At 44.1% G+C, this 24,889-nt stretch overlaps 1 protein-coding gene across 8 annotated transcripts in view; it reads right to left on the reverse strand.

Annotated features, from left to right (window-relative positions):
* LOC308333283 (protein sidekick-2-like) overlaps positions 1 to 24,889 on the reverse strand; it is a 454,209-nt gene that overhangs the window by 69,392 nt on the left and 359,928 nt on the right. For all 8 annotated transcript variants that reach the window (XM_080789577.1, XM_080789573.1, XM_080789576.1 and 5 more), the window contains exons 13-20: positions 21,478 to 21,654; positions 17,783 to 17,919; positions 14,597 to 14,744; positions 11,445 to 11,585; positions 8,715 to 8,896; positions 5,595 to 5,710; positions 3,257 to 3,452; positions 868 to 966 (exon numbers count right to left, since the gene is read on the reverse strand). In XM_080789577.1, coding sequence (XP_080645703.1) covers positions 868 to 966; positions 3,257 to 3,452; positions 5,595 to 5,710; positions 8,715 to 8,896; positions 11,445 to 11,585; positions 14,597 to 14,744; positions 17,783 to 17,919; positions 21,478 to 21,654 — 1,196 coding nt within the window. The remainder of the gene's footprint in view (positions 1 to 867; positions 967 to 3,256; positions 3,453 to 5,594; positions 5,711 to 8,714; positions 8,897 to 11,444; positions 11,586 to 14,596; positions 14,745 to 17,782; positions 17,920 to 21,477; positions 21,655 to 24,889) is intronic.

The raw sequence follows: 24,889 nt of genomic DNA on the forward strand, positions 1-24,889 counted from the left end.
TGGCCACAAATAAATCACAGGATGTACTGAATGTGAAGGTAGCCTACTGGGGGGAAGCCACACTGTGTGTCATAGGCTCAATGTCAGTTTGACACATTCAGTAGAACTCGTGATCTTTTGTGGCAAGATGAAATTTCCTGGGGTTTATTAGGACTATAGTAAAACATTAAAAAATAATCGCTATAAAATGTTGTAAAAAAATACATATTTAGCCCCATGCTCGAATGGTCAAAAACAGCTAAAATCCCTAAAAGGAAAGAAAGCAGCAAATGAAAAAAACAAAACACTCATCTTTTACTTTCTCTAATAACAACCTAAAACATTAACCTTGTCCTTTAAGTTTCAAGGGTTTGTCCTTAGATGTCACGTCAATTGTTAACCCTCCTGCACATTTTTGTGTTGCCAGCCCCTGCATGTCGTTGTACCGTACTGGCTCGGCTGCCAATGAGGAGCCCCTACCGGGAGGACCTCTGTCCTACTCCTCCCGTTCAACATTCCCCACTGGCAGTTAGGCCTCTGACCCTGCAACCTAGTGTGACGCAAAGGCGGACCTGACCCAAGTATCAGTAGGCTATGTGACGCTTGGGAGTAGTTGAATGTCACGGTGGGGCGAGGAGCACGTCCCACTGGAAGGAGACCCCGGGGCAGACCAAGGACCAGAAGGGGGGATTATATCTCCAAACTGGCCTTGGAACGCCTCGGGATCCCCCAGGATGAAGTTACTAATGTTGCTCTGGAGAGGGAAGTCTGGAGCTCTCTGCTGGAAGTGTTGCCCCCGCGACCCGACTCCGTATAAGCGGTTGAAGATGGATAAAGGATGGATGGATGGAGGATGGATGGATTGATGGTGGGGAGAGGTTAGGTTACCTGTCAGAATGCCGTTCTTCTCGTTGGGCTCCCTCCAGCTGACCTTCAGCGAGGTGTCCAGGATGTCCGTGAAGCTCAGGTGACCCACAGCTCCGGGGGCTAAACGCAGGGATACACACGCATACAACGGTCAAAGAAACATTGCTACACTCATACTGTGTGTTCAATGCCGCTACTAAAGTCAGGGGGTTGGTTTGAAAAAATAAAATAAATAAAATCACAGCAGGGAGAGGTTCTTAACCCATTCTGACCGGGCACCCATTTTGGTGTTGGCATCATGTTATGCTTTAGCTATTGAAAAATAGCAGATCTACAAGCTCATATCGCGCCACCGAGTGGCGCGATACGAGCTTGTAGGTCTGCTATTTTTGAAAAATTCGAAGAACGACTGACATTTTTAGAATCTGATCTCAGGTCAGAATGGGTTAATCAGACCAGTGTGTGTCCCGTGGAAACCTCGTATGAATCTGATCTCAGGTCAGAATGGGTTAACCACTTATACGTTTTGTGGGGAAAGCTTTCGCTGACAATAGCCGATCGATAAAACTACACAATACAAATACGCTATTGAGAGCCCTGAGGGACTCTGGTCAACCATTTAGGGTTTAAGTGGTTAACACAATGAGTTCCGCCTGTTGTGCCGGTGATTTCAGGCTGTTTCACTTCCACTATGACGCGCGTCCGCCGTCCGCTTTTGGAATTCAGTATACCTGTCAACGGGATTTTTTAAAACCAATGCATGGCATCTCAAAGTGTCCTTGAGTGGGTTCCAAATGGCACCGTACGGGATTATAACTCTGAGAGAGAGTGTACAAAATAAACCAAATGGACCCATGTAGGGTCCATTTGGTTCCATTTGTAAGAGTTATGGGGATCGTTGAAATAAAAATAGTTTGAAAACCACTGTACACAAAATGGAACAGGGCCTTAATTAGTATCATCGGTAACACCTGAAGGAAGGAAGTAAGTAGGGAGGCGGCCCGGAAGTAGGAAGAGTTATTCTGTGTGCATATGAGCCCATTAGACAAGCCATTCCGCCGGCAGAGATGGAAGATGGAGGATTGGTAATAGTGTAGCGACGCCCGGTCGTAACTCGCTCTGCCAAAGTGAGCTACAGCTTTCTTGACGTGGCGGCCTGTTGTGCGCCAGCCTGGCATAGACACGGTGGGCCGTGGGTTCCATCCCGAGGCGCCGCACTCCAATAATATCTTAGGATTTTGGATTGTTCCTGTCAGAGCCTACAACGAACTCCTAATAAGAGGCTGTAAGAGTTTCTAGGTTGCTACTAGATCATTAGCAGCACATCTGTAGCAGCTAGGCTGCCTATGAATTAAACATGATGTGGTGCCCTGTGTGGACCTCATACTGTGGGACACACAGCTCCTCAAGGGAGTGACAGGGCTGTGTGTGTGTGTGTTCATTTGGTTCTATTTGTACACTCTCCATTTGTACAGTGCCAAAAGCCCTTGAATATGATTAAGGGCTTTTACATTACATTATGGTAATCTCACAGTTATCGCACATAACATACCTGTAACTTTTATAAGCCCTTTTTTTTTAATTCTTCCATGGGCCACAAGGGGGCGCCTCGCGGGCTGCAATTGTATATCTGCTATTTCAGGGGTTCCCAAACTTTTTTGGACCAGGTAGCCCTTTTGGGGTAGATATTTTTCCAGGTACCCCCTCATCCTCGCAACACGGATAACAAATAAATGTATACGTCTAAATGTATACGTTTAAATGTAGACGTCTAAATGTAGACGTCTAAATGTGTACGTCTTCTCTTATGGGGGTCCCTGGCATATCTTTTCAAATGGGGGTCCACGGGCTAAGTAGTGTCAATTTGGGGGTCCTTGACATGAAAAAGTTTGGGAACCACTGCTTTAAACACTTTAGCACTTTATGAACATGAACAAAATAGATGGGTCCCCCCTGGAACTCCCTCAGGTACCCCTGGGGGTCCCCGGACCCCACTTTGGGAACCACTGTGCTATTTGATAATAGCAAACGTATAAAATGGTTAAAATGATTGCGATTCAATATTATCACATTTTGCCTGGGACCACATGGAACAAGAGTTTGAAAAATGTTGCATAATTTGGATTAAAAAAAAAACATAACACAATTTTTATCTTCTGGGGTGAATGTCGGTGCCTGTCACAAAACATTTCCAGATGGCGGGGGGTCCACACTGCCAAACATCCTTTTAGGGGCTCCTCCTTGGCACGCAAAAGTGCTACTGACTCTACTGATTTAGAAGCAGTGTTGTTTTCGTAGACTACCTTTTTTCCCCGGTGCCCTTCTAAACACTGTTTAGAAGGGCTATTTTTGTCGAATGGTCCCTCAGGTGTGGTGACCGAGTGGGGGGGGGGGGGGTGTTTAAACTCACTGTCCTCGTGCGTGCGCAGGCCCCTGGCGGGGCTGCGGGGCCCGTCCCCCGGCGTGGTGAAGCACAGCACGGAGGTCTGGTACTCGGTGAACTTCTTCAGCGCCGTCACGTAGCCCACGTGCACGCTGTCCTGGAAGTTGGGCCGCACCGTCACCACGCTCACATCGTCCTCGTGGCCCGGCGCCCAGGCCAGCAGCTGAGAGACAGACAGACAGACAGACAGACAGACAGACAGACAGACAGACAGACAGACAGACAGACAGACAGACAGACAGAGAGACAGACAGACAGACAGACAGACAGACAGACAGACAGACAGACAGACAGACAGACAGACGACAAGTCATCAGACAAGTGAAATATGAACCGTGGATAATCTTTCTCCTCTCATCACACTTTATAGTCTCTCTCCTCGTCGTGGTGAGAAGTCACTGCCGAGACATTTTGGGAAGCGGAAGGCTGTCACGCCTTCAGACTGACAGACTGTCACTCAATGGAGGGGTGGAAGGGGGTGAGAGAGAGAGAGAGAGAGAGAAAGTGAGTTTGGGTACAGCTGAAATCATCCCATAATGGCTGGTAAATGCAGACATTACAGCATGTTGCTGGCAGGTATAGTCGGTGTTAATTCGTCCCCAGAGAGCAGCTCTATCAGTTAGTTTGACTAACTTGACATACATATACATGCCAGAGAAGCATATAGGACAATGGATGTACATTCAAGCACGCAACCACTGGGGTGGCATGGAATGGGGCCCTTAAGAGTAACAGTTCCTATGATTCTTCCTGACACTTTTAAGATTTTCAAGTGGCCCCATGGATGGATGGACGGACAAACAAATGGACGTACGGACAGACAGACAGACAGACAGACAGACAGACAGACAGACAGACAGACAGACAGACAGACAGACAGACGCATGGATGGATACTTTCCTCACCTCATAACCCCTCTCTTTCAGTCTCTCTCTCTCCTCTAGAGTTCCTTGTCTGCCCTAACCTCCTCAGCATCTCTCTCTCTCTCTCTCTCTCTCTCTCTCCCCCTCCCTCCCATAGTTCCCTGTCAGCCCTAACCCCCGCTAGCATCTCTCCGGTCCAGTGCCCTTTCCCTGGGGAAAAGCTCTGTATTTAACATTCACAGCCAGTATACAGTGTAGTGACCCTGGCTGCCAGTGCAGAGCTAGTACCCTCATTTATACTGTGTTGCTGCACCGAAAAACAGCAGATCTACAAGCTAACAGCGGTGTCACGCTGCCATGGCACTGTGAGCTTGTAGATCTGCTACTGTCTGGTGCATCGCAAACGGCATGGAACTAAGTATAGCTCACCCTCTGAGGCGTGCAGAGAGATATTTCATACGCACAGGAGCGCACGCACACACACGAGTGCACGCACGCACACACACTCGCACGCACGCACACACACACATCAACATCCAAACTCTCTCCCTCCCTCTCACCCCGAAACAAAACAAACAAAACAGCGGCGGCATCAGTCATTCCAAACATGCTTTCCCCAAGAAGGAAAACGGCATCCCATTACGGCCCGGGGGTCTCTTAAGATCCCCCCGCGGACCGCTGTGTTCATTTCAATGAAGTACACGCCTGAGACAAGAGAGAGAGAGAGAGAGAGAGACAATGAAGTACACGCCTGAGACAAGAGAGAGAGAGCCGGCGACATTCAAACGTCCATGACAAAATAATGAAGACATTCATCACAGCATGGTGGGAAAGATAATATACATATATTTATATGTGGTAGCTATGGTATAAGAGAATAAATATACATATTTATATGTAGTAGCTATGGTATAAGAGAATAATTAAACATGTTTATATGTACTAGCTATGGTATAACAGTGCGTTTTAACAGCGGGCGAGCATTGGCCGACACATCGCCCATCATCGCCCGAAAAGATGAATTATTTTTATATTTTCGGTCGACATTGCCCCGCCCACTTTTCGACCATCGCCCGTTCGCCTGCTATGGCCGATAGTCGCCGGGTCCCATAGACAAATAATGTCTCCATAATGCACTTCCGGAAAATTCGTCTGGCTGTCGCCCACTGTTAAAACGTACTGTAAGAGAATACATTTACACTTTTATGGTTTAAGAGAATAAAGGCAACGGCCGACAGACTGACAGTGAAGAGCTTTCACAAACAAACCAATAATAGACCACTTGTTGAGGAAATTCCGGATAATTCAAAAACATGAAAGAATTCAACATTTCCCTCCCCAAAAAATATATCTCCCAGGGGTCTAGCGCTTTGTAAAGGGCATAGACGTGCACCGTTGTTCCATTGGGAGGGGACTGGCGACGACGACGACGATGACCTCACCTTGTATCCCTGGTTGATGCCGTTGATGAACTGTGGGTTGGGGGCGGACCAGGTGAAACGGATGGTCGTGGAGTTCACCGGCTCTGCCTGCACGTTGCCGGGGGCGATCGTCGGTACTGGGGAGGAGGAGGGGGAGGACGGGAAATTACAAATTACAATTTTCTATTTGCATATCGAGCAGATGTTCTCATCCAGAGCGATGAGAACATAGAAGTGCAGAGAGACGGTGTAATGCCTCAGTAAAACTAGGATCCCAGGTAAACCATGACGCTACAGTAGTAGGCGTTTCCTGGGGTACCTGCGACGTCTCATGCTGACGGCTGCGGACATGATTGATGATTTACGATTCGGTCCCTATCCGTAACTTGCCATGGACATACAAAATGACTAGACAAACACATGAAATGCTAGCTCAAAATTACCATTACAGCCAGGTCTCTAACTCTGAGTGTGCATAAATGGAACCAAATGGACCTGTAGTAGTAGCCTATCTCTCCTGTTTCTGTAGCGTGAGGCAGCTTGATGTACAAGTACACCCCCTGGACATGACGCTAGTATGTCACAGGGACTTACCCCCAATCCAACCCTTGATGCTACATAAGAGTAAGTGTCAAGCAGGGAGGCACTGGGTCCATTTTTAGAGTCTTTGGTATGACCCGGATTGAACCCCAACCTCCCAGTCTCAGGGCGGACACTCTAACCACAGGGCCACTGAGCTGGAATAGACCTGTGTTGGTTCCATTTGTGCACTCTCAGACTTATGGAGGCCCTTGATTGAAAATAAACCCCCTGGTCTGCCCCCTCTGTACATGTTGCGTTTGAGAACGTCAGTTCCGCAGTCCAGTGTGGGGGTGTGGATTATCATCGGTACGTTATGAAATTACACAGACCATCACATCAAATGTTTGCCGTTTGCTCTCATGTCGGCTCGAGAGCTCGAGAGAATCCGTTGGGAAACTGCCCCGGCTTTTATGTTGTTCCCCCCACAGCCGAATCAATAGGAATGAACTCGAGCAGCCATGGGAGGTTGCAGGGAGACCTTCCCACGCACGTTGTTATTATTATTATTATTACAGCCCCGTGCGGCAGCCATGCAGGCCGGCTGAATGAGCTCCTTGTGTTGCACAGGGCAGTAATGGACACTGGAACGGAGGGTCGATGCCATCTGGGAGGAATATGCACAGTCAGTGTGCCACGTGGCAGGGAGACGGGCAGCGGTCAATAGCAGAGCAGCTCTGCTTTTGTCCTTGCCAAAAGGGGTCTTGTCTTGTGCCATCCCAATGTGGAAATATCCCAATGTAGAAAAATACTCTGGTACGTAAGTATACAAGTTCTGTATTGCAATTTGATTTCTACTTGAGTAAATAATAATTAAAGTAACTAAAGATCTCAAATAATTTTGTGGTGCAAAAAAAAGGTACAAAATGTACCTTTCTGAGATGTGGTGAAGTGGAATAGTATTGAAAAAATGGACATACTCAAGTAAAGTAAAGCATCTCAAATTTAGTAGTACAGTATTTAGTAGGCTACTCATTTCGGTGGTGCTTTATAGTGTTCCGGCGATGGGGCAGTATAAAGGTCTCTGTTCGTTGTCAGTTCTTAAGCAGTGGGACGGGAGCTGGAGTGAGAGTGCTGCGTGCGTGGGGGCTTGGAGTTTGAGGGCATCCATCATGGCACATTTTAAACAACCGTGATAAAGCAGCGGTCTGCCCTGACAACCTGAAATGAATCAGATTGGAACTAAGATGGATGGTCTCTAATGTTCCAAGTTTCTCTCTCTCTCTGTCTCTCTCTCTATCTCACACACACACTCTCTTTCACAGACTCTCTGTCTCTCTCCCTCAAACCAAAACTTCTTCGGTAAGGTTTTGTTCAATGTTATCCCAAACGAAATCACAGCGAGTGCAGTTTATGCATATCGCGGCTGTCGGCTGGAAGCTTGTAGGTCAAAAAAAGTGTATTTTTCTTCAGGAAATGGAAGGGGAAAACAAAGATCAACTCACCCATAGACCCAATGTAGTTATTAATACTTTTCATTGGTCATCGTCAATATTTATGACACCCACATACACAATTAACGATTTCTTTACCTGGCCACCCTATTTCCGGAATGTCATTATTTTCAAAAATAATGAAATAAAAATAAAATCTTAAAACAGTGAAAATAGCTGACCAACAAGCTCACAAAGCGTCGCATCGAGCCACAATGTGAGATTATAGATCGGGTATTGGCACTACGTCCATACGATGTAAAAAAATAACCTACAACAATTAAATGAGCGTCGGGCCCGTCACAGACATACGCAAAGCAAGTTCAGTCAGGACACTCAGTGCAGTGCCGGCCATTCATTGGGCCTCAGCATCACATTCTCATTCACATGATTCACTTCATCCAATCACACACTCATTCCATCTTCATACCGGCTATTTAAACTAGAAATTTGCACTGCTCATGGGCTTGCTTGCTTCTGCACACACTGATACTGCTGCGCTGCTGTCTGCTTAAAGTCTGCTTAATCCTCCTCCACCCCAGCTACCACCTGTCGTTTTGGATCTGCTGTTTGGATTCGGAGCCCCTATGGACTGATGTGACTGATGCGTTTGATCAGAGTACCAGAAAAGCAGATCCAATTAATCGCCAAACCATGATAAATATATTGCTCATTTTATATATATTTAATCCATTTATGAGTTGCCCTGACTGAACTATGGAGAATTGGAGATGTCAGCGGTGCTATGTGAGATGTAAGCGTGGTGGATGTGTGTTTGGAGATGTTAGATTTCAGCGGTGCTATGTAAGATGTAAAGGTGGTGGATGTGTGTTTGGAGATGTTAGATTTCAGCGGTGCTATGTGAGATGTAAAGGTGGTGGATGTGCGTTTGGAGATGTTAGATTTCAGCGGTGCTATGTAAGATGTAAAGGTGGTGGATGTGTGTTTGGAGATGTTAGATTTCAGCTGTGCTATGTGAGATGTAAAGGTGGTGGATGTGCGTTTGGAGATGTTAGATTTCAGCGGTGCTATGTGAGATGTAAGCGTGGTGGATGTGCGTTTGGAGATGTTAGATTTCAGCGGTGCTATGTGAGATGTAAGCGTGGTGGATGTGCGGTGTTCTCCTCACCTCCCTGCAGGGTCCACTCGGTGACCTTGTGGCTGAAGGCGCCCAGGCCGGCTCCGTTGTACGCCGCCACCTCGATCTCGTAGTTGGTCCAGATGATGAGCTCCTCCAGCAGCAGGTTGGTCACGTCCGGGTTGGACAGGTTCTTGCTCTGGTAGTCCACGGGAAGCCCCGTCAGACGGTACCTGGCGAGGGATCATAATAAAGACATTTCAGTCGTGCTCCTCACGGTCAAATTCCCCTTTCAGCTTCACCCAGCTGAGTGCTGCACCCACAGAGGAGCGTGAGCAGCTACTGTGTATACGTTTTAACCAATTCTGACCTGAGATCAGATTAAAAAAATGTCTTCTACATCCTGACAGTTTTCTGAAAAAGCTATGTTTCTATGTCAGTCGTTCTTCGATTTAAAAAAAAATAGCAGACCTACAAGCTCGTAGCTATGACCTATGAGCTTGTAGATCTGCTATTTTTCAATAGCTAAAGAATAACATAATGCTAACACCAAAAGGGGTTCCCGCCCAGAATGGGTTAAGTCCCCTGTTCAGTGGTACCCCGACATATTGCAGTGGCCGGGAATATAACCTGGGATTCTCTACCCTTAATATGATCAATAGGGTCCTTTTTTTTGGTCCTGTGGTATAAGTAGTTTTTTGGGGGAGGTTATTGGGGGAAGTAAATAAAAAATATACACATTAGGTTAACAAATTCAATTTGACTTATTATTGGACGGACAGACAGACAGACAGACAGACAGACAGACAGACAGACAGACAGACAGACAGACAGACAGACAGACAGACAGACAGACAGATAGATATAGCCCAATTCAGATAATGACCTGAAGTACCCCTGCCTCAAAGCAAGGGGGAGACAATGCACCAGCCAACAGCCTTAGTTCCTACAGTATAGCATTGACATGTTTGCAGCATTGTGATAGTGTTAAAATGGCCCTTGTTAAGTCAATTTATGCCCGTCCATCACAATCCACAGTACGTGATTTCAAGATGTGGCCTGTTAATCAACTGATAACTGTTAATCAACTGAATGCATTGGCTTTTACATACAGATACTTTGTTTCAAACATGTATATTTTATGTGTGAGTACTGAGTAATAAGGAATCCAAAAATAGTACGCAATGCACACAGAAAAACATTTAATGTACCAACTGGAACAGAAACTGGTTCTTCAGAGTGATGCCATAGGTTATAGGAGAACCATTTTGAATGCTAGTTCAAGTCCCAAAACAGAAAACAGGCAACGAATACAAAAATAAACAGTAGTAGGGGGATGGCTCTTTGTGGAACTATATCGTTTAAAAAAACAAACATTTAAGAACCATATTTGTGTGGCGAAGATGAAGCGATATACAAAAGAATAACAGTAAAAAAGGAATGTTGGAAAGTAAAATGCAAAGCATAATGATGCATCTTATTGACCGGCCAATTCTTTTTTTGCTGCACGGCCATCTATCTTTACTTCCTTCTACCACCTGGACAGTTTCCTTCGGCTTTCAGGACGTGTAGTTCCAGACTCTGTATAGCATTCGGAGATTGTGGAATAGTTGTCTGGCTACGCAAGACTTATATAAAATAAAACAGAAACAAGCTCTGCTGTTTTCACTCCTCTCGTGCGACTTTCTTGTATGATGTGAAGTAGGACATTGATTTGAAAGATTTTTCAAGTTTCTTTTATGAAGTTGACATATGGAAGACGCAAGGTGTCCGCCCAACAGCGACGACGATATCTGTAGGCTTATGATGAGACGTCTTGCAAAGACGTGTTATTATAGAGAAGCATTGGTGTTCTTGCCACATTCTTGCTATTTTCTTAATAGTTATTTTTATTTCTATCTTTTCTTCCCTTGCACCTCATGTGCAGCAGCTTGTTTCTTTGACTTCACACTGTGGGGGAGAGAAGCTGGCAGTACACCGGCAGTGTGACTGCCTGTAGCGATGCTGCTGGCTGTATTGTTGGCATGTGACAAATACAACATCTTAAAACTCACTGCTGGGAAGTTACACGAACATTTACTCCTCAAGTAGTGTTTCCAATGTGCAGTACTATATACTTCTACTCCATTACATCTCAGAGGTTGTAACATCGCTACAATGTAAAGTGCATTATAAATAAAAATCCATTATTACATTTTACTTATTGTACTTTAAGTATATTTTGATGCAAATACATTTGTACTTTTACCACTTATGTAAATGTTGCATTGCAGTATTGATATACAGTACTTGTACTCAAGTAATACAAGTATAACATGTGAGTACTTCTTCCACCATTGACAAATATACACCTTAGACTCTAGCTCCTCCATCTCAGCTGTCTCTTATAGAAGGGCACACAGCTCACTGTGTTTGTTCACAGATCCATGGAACAGAGGGGTGTCTTACTGAGTCGTGTGTCACAGGTCAGGTCACCCTATCTCCCGTTTCTGTAGTGTGAGGCAAATTGATGCACTGTACAAGATCCCCCCTGGACATGGCACTAGTACATCCCGTACTCGCAATACAACCTGGAGGGTTGAGTCAGCAGGACACAACGGCAGTGATTTTATTGTAAAGCACTTTGGTACAACTTGTTGTTATTTAAATGTGCTATAGAAATAAAGATGGTATGGTATGGTATGGTGAAACACAAAGCAATGTGTGCGTGTGTGTGTGTGTGTGTGTGTGTGTGTGGAGGAATCAATTGACAAACAAAAAAACTATTCCAGGTGGTCTTACCGGACGCTGTAGCCCCTGAGCACGCCGTTCTGGTGGCTCTCCGGCGGAGGCTGCCACTGGATCATGATGGACTGGTTGGTGCGACCGCTGGCGATGACGTTCTGAGGGGGCGCGCTGGGGGGCTCCTCTGGCAGAGACACACTGCCCCACACACACACACACACACACACACACACACACACACACACACACACACACACACACACACACACACACACATTTAACATCTTTATTTGCATTCACATTTTACAAGAAGTTCTTGAACACAAACGAAAGCATCGCATTCTCCATATATGGCGACTGGCAATTATTGCAGACACTGAACAGAATTTTGCTGATGCCTTAGCTCTCGGCTTGGGCATGCCTGCAATCTGCAGGCCCCTCACTCACACACGCACTCACGCACGCACGCACGCACACACACACACACGCACACACACGCACACACACACACACACACACACACACACACACACACACACACACGTACTGTAATTAGTGTGGATAAGAGACAGATGTTAGACACATACGGGGGAATGACAATCTGAACATTTATTTGTCATCCGGCATGACAAATGTCAAGCTGGATGACAAATGTCACGCTGACAAAATGTCACCCGGCACACAGACTCCTGTGTGTGTCACACTGTGGTGTTTTAGAGTGTGTCGAGGACAAGGAGGAACACCTCGAAACTGTGATTCAACACAGCAGGTCTCTGATGAGGCCAGATGGGAAATGTTGAATTATTGTACCGGAGGCTTAAAATTATACATCGTATACAGCTAAAAAAGAGACATCACAGGTGTAAATGTATGTATGACCCTTAAGGGTCCATTTGGTTCCATCAGTACACTAAGCTAAACACTAAATGAACACTGTGACTTTACTGTTCACCGAGGTCTAGTTTTAGCTGCTATGCATATCTCTCTATCTACTGTATCTGTCTGTCTGATTGTCTCTCTCTCTTTGTCTGTGTCCAGGCACGTGCACGCATATACATCAACGGGGCCTTCAGCCCCTGCCCTTTTAACCGTCTGTAAAACAACTGCCCTCTCCAGACCATGAATGCAGCATTTACTATGGTGAAAGAAATGCAAATGCCCCTCCTCTCCTTTCCATGCCATACCCGAGAAATGCTTTTTTCCGGAACTCTCCTGATCTTGAACGCAGCATTGTGTTTAGAAATCCATGTCACATCGCCATATCTCAAGTAGCCAACGAGTGCGGGGTCACGCCCGGAAAATAGCCGATCTACGAGCTTATAGATCGGCTATTTCTTCCAAGGGATTTTTCTAAGGGATTTCAGCCTCTGCCTCTGTAAAACTCTCTGCACGTCCTGTTCTATTTTCGGTCTCTCTCCCATGTCCATAAAAGGTTCTCGAAATCCCACTTTTTAAAATGCTATTATTTTCCAATATTGCTCCATTTCACCGCAGTCCGTCCTCGGGGACTAAAGCTAATACCGTGACTGGAAAAAAGCAGCAGACACCAAAATCAATCCAGACACATAAACTCCCTATTGTTATCTGCACGCATGCACACACGCACACGCACACACACACACACACACACACACACACACACACACACACACACACACACACACACACACACACACACACACACACACACACACACACACACACACACACACACACACACACACACACACACACACGCGACCCATAGTCAGGGATGGCCCCAAGATCGATGGTTGAGATTTTTGGTTTGAGAGGCGGCATAAAAGCGCTCTGTGCCGGGGCCCCCTGTACGCGTGGGTGAGAAGCCCCTGTGGCTGCCTCTATAACAAGTAGTCATCCTTATCACACTGCAAACAATGCGTTTTAATTTGATTTACTAAAGCCAGATAAAATGTTTTACCACCACTTAAGGCCTATTTCAGATTTACTACCACCACCACCACCACCACCACCACCACCACTACTACTAACCTAAATTTTACCTCTGTATTGGGAAATTAGTGACACTATTCACAATTAAAATTGTCTCACTGTTACAGACTACTGTACTATTTAACGGATTACTCTAAGAGCAAACTAACTCGTTGGGTTACTACTTTAGCCAAAAAAGCATACCCGTTATATAATGCTGTTACCTACAGTATAACGCCGTTAACCGCACCACTGTTGTGGACACAGTGAGCTGACACTGACGTAGAGTACCATCTGCCTGCTCTGTGCTGTCAGAGAGAGAATGGACGCTCCCTAGGAGCCTCCGCTCAGTGACATTTCAAGCTCAATTAGAGGAGAGTCTTATTGTGTTTTCCGAGGATAAAAACAGGCTTTATTTTATTATACCTCCTTGTTTTGGAGAGGAAATGGAAGAGTAAAATTTGCCCATCTGCTTGGCACGCTAGTGGCTATATTCTGAAGAACTCTGGCAGCATCATACGTGTTAAAATCCCCCTGGAATATAAACAATGATCTAACGACAGCCAATTGGAAAGGAAAGCGACTCTGTTTTTTTTTTTTAATGGCTTTGGTAAAGTGTGGACTGGATAAGCCTGGTGTTAATGTTAATACAGAGTGATGTCATAAGATGATAGCATCATTTATAATTAGGAACATTGGAGTCAGGTCAGCGTTTCCCAACCTGTGGGCTGCGAGGATATTGTAATTGTGGGGCCATAGTCCTCCCACCTCCCCTGGGTCACGGTTTAAAACATAAACATCACCCCAGTGGTTTTATCGTGTGACTCTATGTCGTTTATGATATTGAGTTACATTCGATAACCCTTTACCTGTACTTTTTGTGGTAAAAGTGCTCAAACTTTATTTTTTCTCTGCCTTGACATCTTTACCTACTGCTACATACTGTATATATATATGCCTATAGCCTATCTGCTGCTCAGTGTTCTCATACACATTTCTATTTCCATGTTGCATCTAATGTATATCTGACAATCTGTCTTCATGTTTGACCATTTTTGGAAACTGCAAAAGGTACAGAAAGCATCATTTCACCCACTCTTTTACCCAGGTAACCTTGAGATGTGAAAATAAAGAAACTGAAACGAACACTCATGTGAACCCTGTGTGTGTGTGTGTGTGTGTGTGTGTGTGTGTGTGTGTGTGTGTGTGTGTGTGTGTGTGTGTGTGTGTGTGTGTGTGTGCGTGCGTCTCTCTCTCACCGGTCAGTCTCCTTGCTGAACTGTCCCTTGCCCACGTCGTTGACGGCACACAGGCGGAACTGGTAGGAGCGAGCGGGAATCAAACCGCTGACCGTCACCGCCATGGAGTCCGGCTCTATGTTGGCCAACAGGATGGCCCAGGGTGCATCTGCAGTACACACACACACACACACACACACACACACACACACACACACACACAAAACATTACTCTAAAACTCATTGTGTTGGTTCACAAACGATTTAGCTCAAGACCAAGAAGAGAAATGATGGGATGAGAAAATAATGTTTTCCCGGGACCCAAACTGTAAGCCCAGCATGTACAGTATGTGGAAGTGCACCTAACCAGACAGCTTCCACCTCTCATCTGAGCACATGGGGATCTGCTACTTTTGATATTTTTTAATTTGAACCCCTGAAAAGTAACCGTTTTGGACATTATGAGGTTTTCAGAGAGACGATTATTATTATATTATTTGAAAATCGTGAAAATGTGGCCCGAATCTCAAATATATATTCTTTCACAGCGAACATTTTTACTCAAACATTTGTTTCTGGGAGGTCCCTGGAACTACATATTTTCAGATGGGGCTCCGCAGCCACTATATAACATAACAGATCATTCTGGGGGTTCTTGACATGACAAAGGTTGAGCACCACTGAAAACTGTAGAAGTCATTTTTGTAGAATCTAGTGTCAGGTCTAAATGGGTTAAACATGCTGCGATGAGCATTCATGATGCCATCATTTTATAAATTACTGACATTCATAGTGTCTTCATGAATTGCTTAGAAGAATTAACTGAAACGTGTAGTGTGTTTGATCAGTCAATGTTTGTGTTGCTGTCTGCCGGTTAGAAAAGAAAAGTCAGTTTTCGTTTCAAGTGAAGCGTTTCATGCCATCTGGGAAGATTAAGACAAAGCCAGTCCAACTTGACATTCAACATGCTGGTGGTTTGTTCAAACAATCTCAAAGGTCACGCTGCCAATTTTCTTCTCTCCAGCCCTTCAAATATACTTTCACATGTATTTGTATGAGCTCCTCCGGGGATAAAAAACAAAACAAAAACAAAACAACGGCAGCAGATACAAAAAACCTCAAAAGAACCTAAAAAATAACACATTTTATTTGGTTAACAACTAGCTTTTGAATTCTAGTTTTCTCTCATTGCGGCAGTATTGATCCCGACAGCCATGGCTTGAGCCTCAGACAGACTCACAGCTTTTCCCTTTAATTCCAAACTCGACTGAGTATAAATAATGCATCCAGCAGACATAGACAGACACATGCATCGTATCTGAGTACTATCTGCAAACACGGCTTAGCAGCGCAAGGCACGGCCCAGAACACAAGGATTACAGCGAGCTGGCCACCCAAAGAAAGAGTGCTTCTTCAAGAATCAAGAAGGCATTATTATGTGTCACTGACTTATACACGTACAGTATATAGAAGCAGCAAAATGTTGCTGGGACTTGTTCTGCTAACGATTGCACAACATCCTAGATAGTATATTAACCCATTTTGACCTGAGATCAGATTTAAAAAAAATCTTCTACATCCTGACAGTTTTCTGATGTCAGTGGTTCTTTGATTTTTCAAAAAAAGCAGACCTAGAAGCTCGTAGCGCGCCACTCGGTGGCGCTATGATCTGTATGGTAGAGAATGTTATTACAATATACTGTAACGTATGCCATTTTTCTCCCTGCTCTTCTATTTTAAACATTTAAGATCGTGTCAAAGGTGATGTCTCACCTAGACACAGGATCATCCACGAACTTTGACCCGATGGTCAAGATTAAATGTATCCCCTGAGCAAGCAGGCAGGCTCAATGGTAAAAATGTCAGCAGTTTACTTTAGTTGGGGAAATAATACAAAGGAAGCTACTTTAGGATACAACGCATTTGCTGAGGATAAGCAGTGGTTCTCGACCCCCCCCCCCCCCCACACACACACACACACACACACAATAGTGCACAGTTTTCGTGGTTTTCATGCCCATGTGTGTAAGTAGGACATGGATTGTGTGCCCATCTGTGCGTCCATGGTTATGTCTTAAATTGACATGTCTCATGGCTTATTGTTGTCGGCACATCACTATCCTGAGGGAACAGACAGCAATAATGTGTTTTGGACCAGCTAAACCTCGTCTAAATCTTCACGGCGCAGGGGAGAGAAGAGAGAGAGCGCACAATTTTTTATTGTTTCGCAAGATAGTTCAGTAGTCCCTCTAACACAGCTCTGTTTTCATATTTGTAATTCAAATATACATTTAATTGTACATGCGTTGTTTTGTTTGTTTTTCGCTCCACTTTTGCTTTGGTAATATCAACTTATGTTTTCTCATGCCAATAAAGCTCAATTGAATTGAAGAGAGAGAGAGAGAGAGAGAGAGAGAGAGAGAGATGTTTACTTCATTGCCGAGTCAGAAAATGAGTACAAAAGGACCAATACACTTTGAAACATGTTCAAGGATGATCTCTCTCGTCTTTGAAAAAGTTTGTGAACCCAGTACTTTCTGGTTGTCTTCATCTGTTTCTGCACAGCATAGCTGCTGGAAGCCGTGACGCTAGCCTGGATCCAGCCCAAAGACCCCGCACACTCTCTTAGTGGACTGTCAGGCTACCGTGACGCAGTTTCAGGTCATTGATATGTAAGTTGGTTCATACTGTTTATTCAAGGTCCAATCATGATCACATGATGATGATGATCACATCGTTACTGTTCAATTTCAAGGTTCCCTAATAACTCTGAGAGGGCACAAATGGAATGGACTTGTAACCCCAGGCGTTACAGGGTCCATTTGGAACCCCCTCAAGGAACCCTGGGGGTCCCTCCTTCCCTGCAAACATGGACTACATGTTTAGAACCACTGTTGCAATCAGTCATCGCATATGGTAGTTTTACAAATATTGAAAAGCGCTTCTGACTAACTCCATTGGTTCCTCAAATTGTTATTCAAACCATCTACAGTAACTCCAACTTCCCCGTCTGACTTTGTCATTCTAATCAATGATATCGATATTATTGGTCAAAAACTGAGCTGAATTTGGGTAAAGTGATGATAACACAATGTATAAAGTCACCATATACCAACGTTGATGAGGCAGTGTTGTGTTGTTATAACACGTTGGTGTCTGCCCCGACAGCAACGAAATATAGTCTCAATAAGGTGAGAGGTGACTTACTGTTCTCAGACACCTCCAGGATGTAACGGATCAGCGGGCTGTTGCCGTCGAACGGCTTGGCCCAGGTCAGGTTGATGGCTCTCTTCTCTGACACACTCAGCACCGCCATGGGGTTCTCTGGGGCGTGGGGAAGCTGTCTGCAATGGAGAGGGAGTCACAGTCACATTAACATGGGGTTCTCTGGGGCATGGGGAAGCTGTCTGCAATGGAGAGGGAGTCACAGTCACATTAACATGGGGTTCTCTGGGGCGTGGGGAAGCTGTCTGCAATGGAGAGGGAGTCACAGTCACATTAACATGGGGTTCTCTGGGGCGTGGGGAAGCTGTCTGCAATGGAGAGGGAGTCACAGTCACATAAGCATGGGGTTCTCTGGGGCGTGGGGAAGCTGTCTGCAATGGAGAGGGAGTCACAGTCACATTAACATGGGGTTCTCTGGGGCGTGGGGAAGCTGTCTGCAATGGAGAGGGAGTCACAGTCACATTAACATGGGGTTCTCTGGGGCGTGGGGAAGCTGTCTGCAATGGAGAGGGAGTCACAGTCACATAAACATGGGGTTCTCTGGGGCGTGGGGAAGCTGTCTGCAATGGAGAGGGAGTCACAGTCACATTAACATGGGGTTCTCTGTGGCATGGGGAAGCTGTCTGCAATGGAGAGGGAGTCACAGTCACATTAACATGGGGTTCTCTGGGGCGTGGGGAAGCTGTCTGCAATGGAGAGGGAGTCACAGTCACATTAACATGGGGTTCTCTGTGGCATGGGGAAGCTGTCTGCAATGGAGAGGGAGTCACAGTCACATTAACATGGGGTTCTCTGGGGCGTGGGGAAGCTGTCTGCAATGGAGAGGGAGCATTTTTGTTGCCTTAAAATAAAGAAGTCTCGGAGCTCTACAAACTGGTGTGCGGATGTTCTTCCTCTTCCTTGAAGTTTGCCTTGATGCCTGACATCCAGCACCTGGCCTGAATATAGGCATTGAGATGTGCACACAATCTTCTCTGTGCAATGGAGAGGGAGTCAGTTACATTAAACATGGGGTTCTATGGGGCGTCGTGGGGCAGCTGTCTGCAATGGAGTCACAGTATAAACAGCCAAACTCCATGACTCTGCTTTTATGTATAAAAAGGACAGTAAGTGTGTCCAATCTGTATGGTAGAGCATGTTGATACAATATAGAACTATATAAATTTAGCTCTAGGGTAAAAATGTCACCATACTTGCAAAGGAAGCCGGGTTCATAATTATTATCCGAGTTAGAAGAGGAAAGCTGCATGCAGATTTAAGTGGTTAAGACCATAGATATTAAAACTAATATAGAAGCCTCATCGGCCGCTGCAGTTCATTGGAGCGACCTGTCTCCAACGGGAGGAGGAAGTCAAGCAGAATCTTGAAGGCACGCGCCTCTGATTGGCCTACCGAAAGTCCCCTTCCGTTCTTCCGTTTTGCTCCCGCTATGCTTCTGGAAAGCTTGCCGATGCAATCACGCATCGCCATCGCCTCCCGTTACCTTCCGTTGAGCTACAGACGCCCCAGAGCCTACCTTTATATGTCTATGGTTAAGACTTTTCTTTTCTTTTTTAAAGAAACAACTGTGCCCCGCCAAAGCAAAGCATCCATGGTAGGGAGGGCTGCAGAATACGTAACTCAGCATTTTGTTTCTGTGAGCTGCATGTCACCTCACTGTGAAGCAAAGTGGAACCATTTCCCTGAAAGAAGGGAGACGGGGGGATGACAGCCGAGAGACATGACAGGAAGACGGTCGTCTTGTCAAGATGGACAGACAGGAAGTACAGGAAATAGAGACAAGTATCACCCCGACAGGGAAATGGATTGACAGCTGCTGCTGGTACAGTACATGTGCGCGCGTACAGTATGTGCGTGTGCGTGCACTTGTATTGCTATACCTGAGGGCCAAATGTCCTCGCAAGTGTAGTAGAACTTGAGAGACCGCCAAAATGGTTGTTTTATAGTTCAACAAAAGAAAACATTCAGGTTGGTTTTACGTTTAGCCTTAGATATTTAGAGGTGATTTATACTTAGTTTATACTGTTTAATACAAACGCGCGTGTGCAGTGAGCGCACATGTGTGTGTGTGTGTGTGTGTGTGTGTGCGTGTGTGCGTGCGTGCGTGCGTGCGTGCGTGCGTGCGTGCGTGCGTGCGTGCGTGCGTGCGTGCGTGTGTGTGTGTGTGTGTGTGTGTGTGTGTGTGTGTCTGTGCGTGCGTGCGTGTATGTCATTAATTCACTGGGCCATAAATTCAGATAAGCAGGTAGACAGACGGATCAATAGATGAACTGCATAGAGATGAACAGATAGACAGTAAACCCTCAGCCAATAGGGCAGGGCAGACAGACAGACAGACAGGCAGGCAGCATTTTAAACTGAGTGCGTTTCCCTTCCACTTGGCTGGTGGGATCATCTATCATTGTCAATTCCAGTGCGTTATTATGAGCTTGTAGATCAGCATTTTCTTGCTATTTTCTATGCTCCACACACGCACACACACGCACACGCGAGGAGGGTGATAGGGGCGTCAGCGCCGCGGGGGGTAGCACTGTGAGGGAGAGGTGAGAAGCCATGCGCCTTTTCATGCGAAAAGCCACCGGGAGAGAGAGGTGTCGATGAAAAACACAGCTGGAAGCGGACGAGTGAAGCAGGTGTATGAGAGGTGATGGGTTACGCTACGGTGCAGAGGGAATGAAGTGTGTGTGTGTATCGTCGCTGTATCTCCATTTTTCATCTTTTGATTTCCGTTTTTATTTTTATTTTTATTATAGTTTACAGACATACAGAGACGCATTTACAGATAATGTTACGAGGAGATTAGGACAGAATCTAAATTACGTTATTTAAAGGGATATTTCACTTGCAAAAAAAGTTTTGGTTTTTAAGTTGCTCATAAATAATACCGATTGGTATTATTTAAGTTGAGAAATAATGGACCAAAGTTAAGTTTCCGAACTTTTGTTGCCGAGTTTATATTAAATATGATATTAATTTTAGCTGACCCGTCCCTTCCTATACAAACCCATTGTAACTTCAAACTCCATTTTAACAATGTTGGATTCATAAAAAACACCTGTCCTTGGATCTCTGATGACTGATATTGTTCTCCTGATACGTGAGGGGGCTGTGATTTTTAATTACTTTTTGTCATTTATTTCTTTATTTGTAAAATGAAAAGAATTTGGAAATATTATTACAAAAAAATGGGGAAAAAAAGTAATTTAAAAATCACGGGCCCCTCACGTGTCAGGATGACAATATCAGTCGTCAGAACCAAGGACAGCTGTTTACAATGAATCTATCATGCATGGTTACAATGGAGTTTGAAGTTACAATAGGAATAGGTTTGTATAGGAAGGGGGCAGGGCAGCTACAATTCATTTTAAATATCTAAATACTGAATCAAGCAACTTAAAAACTGTCTGAGGTGTTCACATAAGCCTGAGTAGATGCTGAAACCTGTGAAATATCCCTTTTTATTTAACTTTGTTTAAGCAATTGAACCTATACTGAAATGCAGAGGGGGTGTTGGGCGGGTCCCGATGGGGGCTCCTCATTCGCAGGTGAGTTAGTAGGATACAACAGCAGTGACAACACGGAAAGTTAAAATATGAAGATAAGAGGTTTCTGCCTGACAGCAACAATAGAGAGAGAGAGAGAGAGAGAGAGAGAGAGAGAGAGAGAGATATATATACCTGACGCGCAGGTGTGCGCTGCGGGAGTCGTTCCCCCCCACAGAGGTGACGCGGCAGGTGTAGGTTCCTATGTCCCCGGACCAGGTCTGGGAGATGTGCAGGGTGCCGTCAGGATCCAGGCGCATGCGGGGGATGGACTGGGCGTTGATGACAGAGCCCTCCTTCTCCCACACGTGCCTGCATGAGTGGGAAGGAACAAATATCACTGCATTAATGACAGGTGATTAATAACCATGAATAATTAGCTAATTTCCCTCACCTTGCCTTCATTTGACACCTCTCATTGGAAACTGTTCTATCAATTCATGGCATATGAACAGTATAAATATTGGTTATTTTAAATGTTTTCTTATGAAATACAAACTTTAAATTAACTTGAACATTAGACTTTTTTTTAACAAGTCTTTGTCATGGTCCTTCAAAAGTGTATCAAAAGGTTTTAACAGAAAACTTCACTCCAGTATGCCATGCCAGGTATTTTTCTCTCTGTGTTCTAAAGTTTCTTCAGATGCAATAGGAAAGACGCCTCATTTTAGCCAGCAGATGGCACTTTGCAGATAGGCAGATCAGAGCACTTGTTTGAGCCTAATTATTCAGAAAACCCCAGGCAAGAAAATCCACTGAATGTTCAAAGTTCAGGTGTTTTGGGTGCAATTGAGGTCAGAAAACCTTTAAAAAAAAGATATTTTATGTCACAGTGTAGGCCAAACTCTACTTCACAAGCAGAGCTGTGTTGGATTTATTGCACCTCTGTCTTTTCATGTCAGCCATCATCGGAACGGAACAGGCTCTGGCAGACAGTGAGATGAGAACAAACTGCTGACACCTGCATTTCAAACAGCTCTGTGTACGTTCACGTGCCTCGCAACCTGCCAGTCTCAAACGCATCACTCACACCCCGATCTGGAAAGACACGCTACCAGGCAGCGCGGAGGAAGTACTGACAGGTTTTACTGAAGTAAAAGTATTGTATGTGGAAATATTCTGGAAAAGTCTGAGTAAAAGTACAAACATAATGACATCAACATATACCTCTATAGCAACAATTTTATTTTAATTAATTACTATTTTTTTTTCTGTTCTTTTTTCACCTAAAAGACATCAGTGATGCTCATTGCAATGCCATTTCAATGACATTGGTCATAATATTTGCATATAAATACCCCCCACAGAGGCTGAAATTCACACAAATTAAAAATGTCTGGACTGAATTTTAACCTAATACTTTTGACCTTTACCCTAATAAAAGTAGGTACAATAATTGTAATATATGTTTTTTTGTGATCATTAGAATGTCTAGAACATGTTTTATTCATTATTGTGAAAGATATCCCCCAAATGTAAATTATTAATTTATTATATTATTATATAATTATTATACATTTTTCATCAAACTTTTATTTTTATTTCACACAATACATATTTTGTAGTCTTAGTCCTAGTAGTACAAAGTAGTAGTAAGGTTGAAATCTTTTTTTTGCAAGTAGAAATTAATGCGGGTCTTAGAGGGTTAACTTAAGTACCAAAAGTAAGTACTCATTATGCACAATGTCACAAGTTAAATATGTATAAAGAATCTTTTGAAAATAGCAGATCTACAAGTTTACGACGTGTTGTGCTGTGAGCTTGTAGATCTGCTATGTTCAAAATGCCAAAGGAGTTCAAAGAAACATCTGCAGTGTGGATGTCGCAACGCGTCGGACATTTGTTTTGGCAGTGGCCGGGAGGAGTACCTGAAATCCACACCTAAAAGTAGAGTAAAACTGGATGTACAGTATATCTTACTAGAACTTTCACTTCACCAGATTCCACTTCTATTCAAGGTTGAAAACGTTTTATCGTTTTTACTGTTGTCTTCTTCTGTAATCTTTGAATCTCGAAGAGAAGGTGAATCTAATAAAAGACTGAGGCATCGAAGGTAACTATTAATAAACAAGAATTGATTAAATCAATTAATTACCAGCTGCATTATTATCTGCGGGGGGTCTGCTATAACGGTCTCTGTATCAGTTTTAGTGCAGTAGTTTAGGTGTAGGAACTATTGTGTTCCGAGTCGTTCGTTTTGCGGTGCGCACATACATAAAAATGTCCGCTGGTTTAATCATAACAAGAAATAAAAAGTTCACAACGAAGTTCCCAATTTCCTCTTGTACTGTATGCAGCCACTAAGTTCTCATGGCTTTGGGCACGCGCACACGCACGCACGCACAAACAAACAACGTATCGCGGTTTAACCAATGAGAAAGCCAACTGGACTAGCACAGTGACGTCAGACAATGAGAAAACCAGCTGGACTAGAGGACTAGCTTGCACATCGATGATGGACTCAGCTTGCTATTGCATAGCAGCTGATAAAAATATAACGTCAGCCAGAATATTTGTTCTCTTTCTCGCTTTTATATTATGAAGATAATTATTTAGGTAAAGCTTTCACAAGCCATTTGTCTCAATTGGAGAGAGAGCCTTTTTTTTTTAAATGCTGAAACTTCATTCAGCCGTGCCAGACAAAGAGGTCGATATGAATCTTCCCTCGCTGCAATAATTTCACACATACGTCTGCCTCTGATATCGTCTCTGGCGGGCGGAAACCTCACAAGTCCAAAACTTTCGCGATTCAAAATGCTACAGCATCAATAGTAGCAGATCTACAAGCAAACACAATTTTGGATGATGCTTTTGTGTGACACTGTAGTATGATTGAGTAGGGCAGTGGTTCTCAATAGGCCTGTCAAAAAAAATCGATTCGAGTTAGAATCGCGATTCTAATGCCGTCCGATTCAGAATCGATTCTCATTTTCAAAAAATCGATTTTTCAAAAAAAAAAAAAAAAAAAAAGTTTTTTTTTTTTTTTTTTACAAATGTACCTGTGCATGCAATGCATTATGTCCTGGGTTTCTGCATAGTGCATTTACTACCAGCTAAGCTATGCCTGCCAATTGTATTTATTTTACACCTGTTTTAATACTAATGTTCTGGTATTGAGTGAGAAGAGATTTTGTAACTTTTGTACTGGTTCAAATTTAACCTTTGTGTGTTTAAATCATTCAGTTGATAAAACCTTTACAATTATACAAGCTTTTTACTAAATGTACTCTGCTTTCATGCCAGAAGACTGGAGTAGATCATGCTAAAATTCTATTTAATTGAAAAGAAAACTGCTTTAGAATCGAAAAAAATCTTTTTTGAATCGAGAATCGGAAAAATCGAAAAGATCGTTTTTGAATCGAATCGTCACCCCAAGAATCGGAATCGAATCGAATCGTGGGACACCTAAAGATTCGCAGCCCTAGTTCTCAACCAGTGGTCCACAACTAAATGCTGACTATGATGGAGAGATGGTAAGCAAATGGACCTTTAACTCTTGAGAGTGTAACATGAAAGAGATAAATTATCGTTAGACATCTGCATCACT

This window comes from Protomyctophum bolini (genome assembly GCF_963924005.1).
Source record: "Protomyctophum bolini genome assembly, chromosome: 18".
Lineage (NCBI taxonomy): Eukaryota > Metazoa > Chordata > Actinopteri > Myctophiformes > Myctophidae > Protomyctophum > Protomyctophum bolini.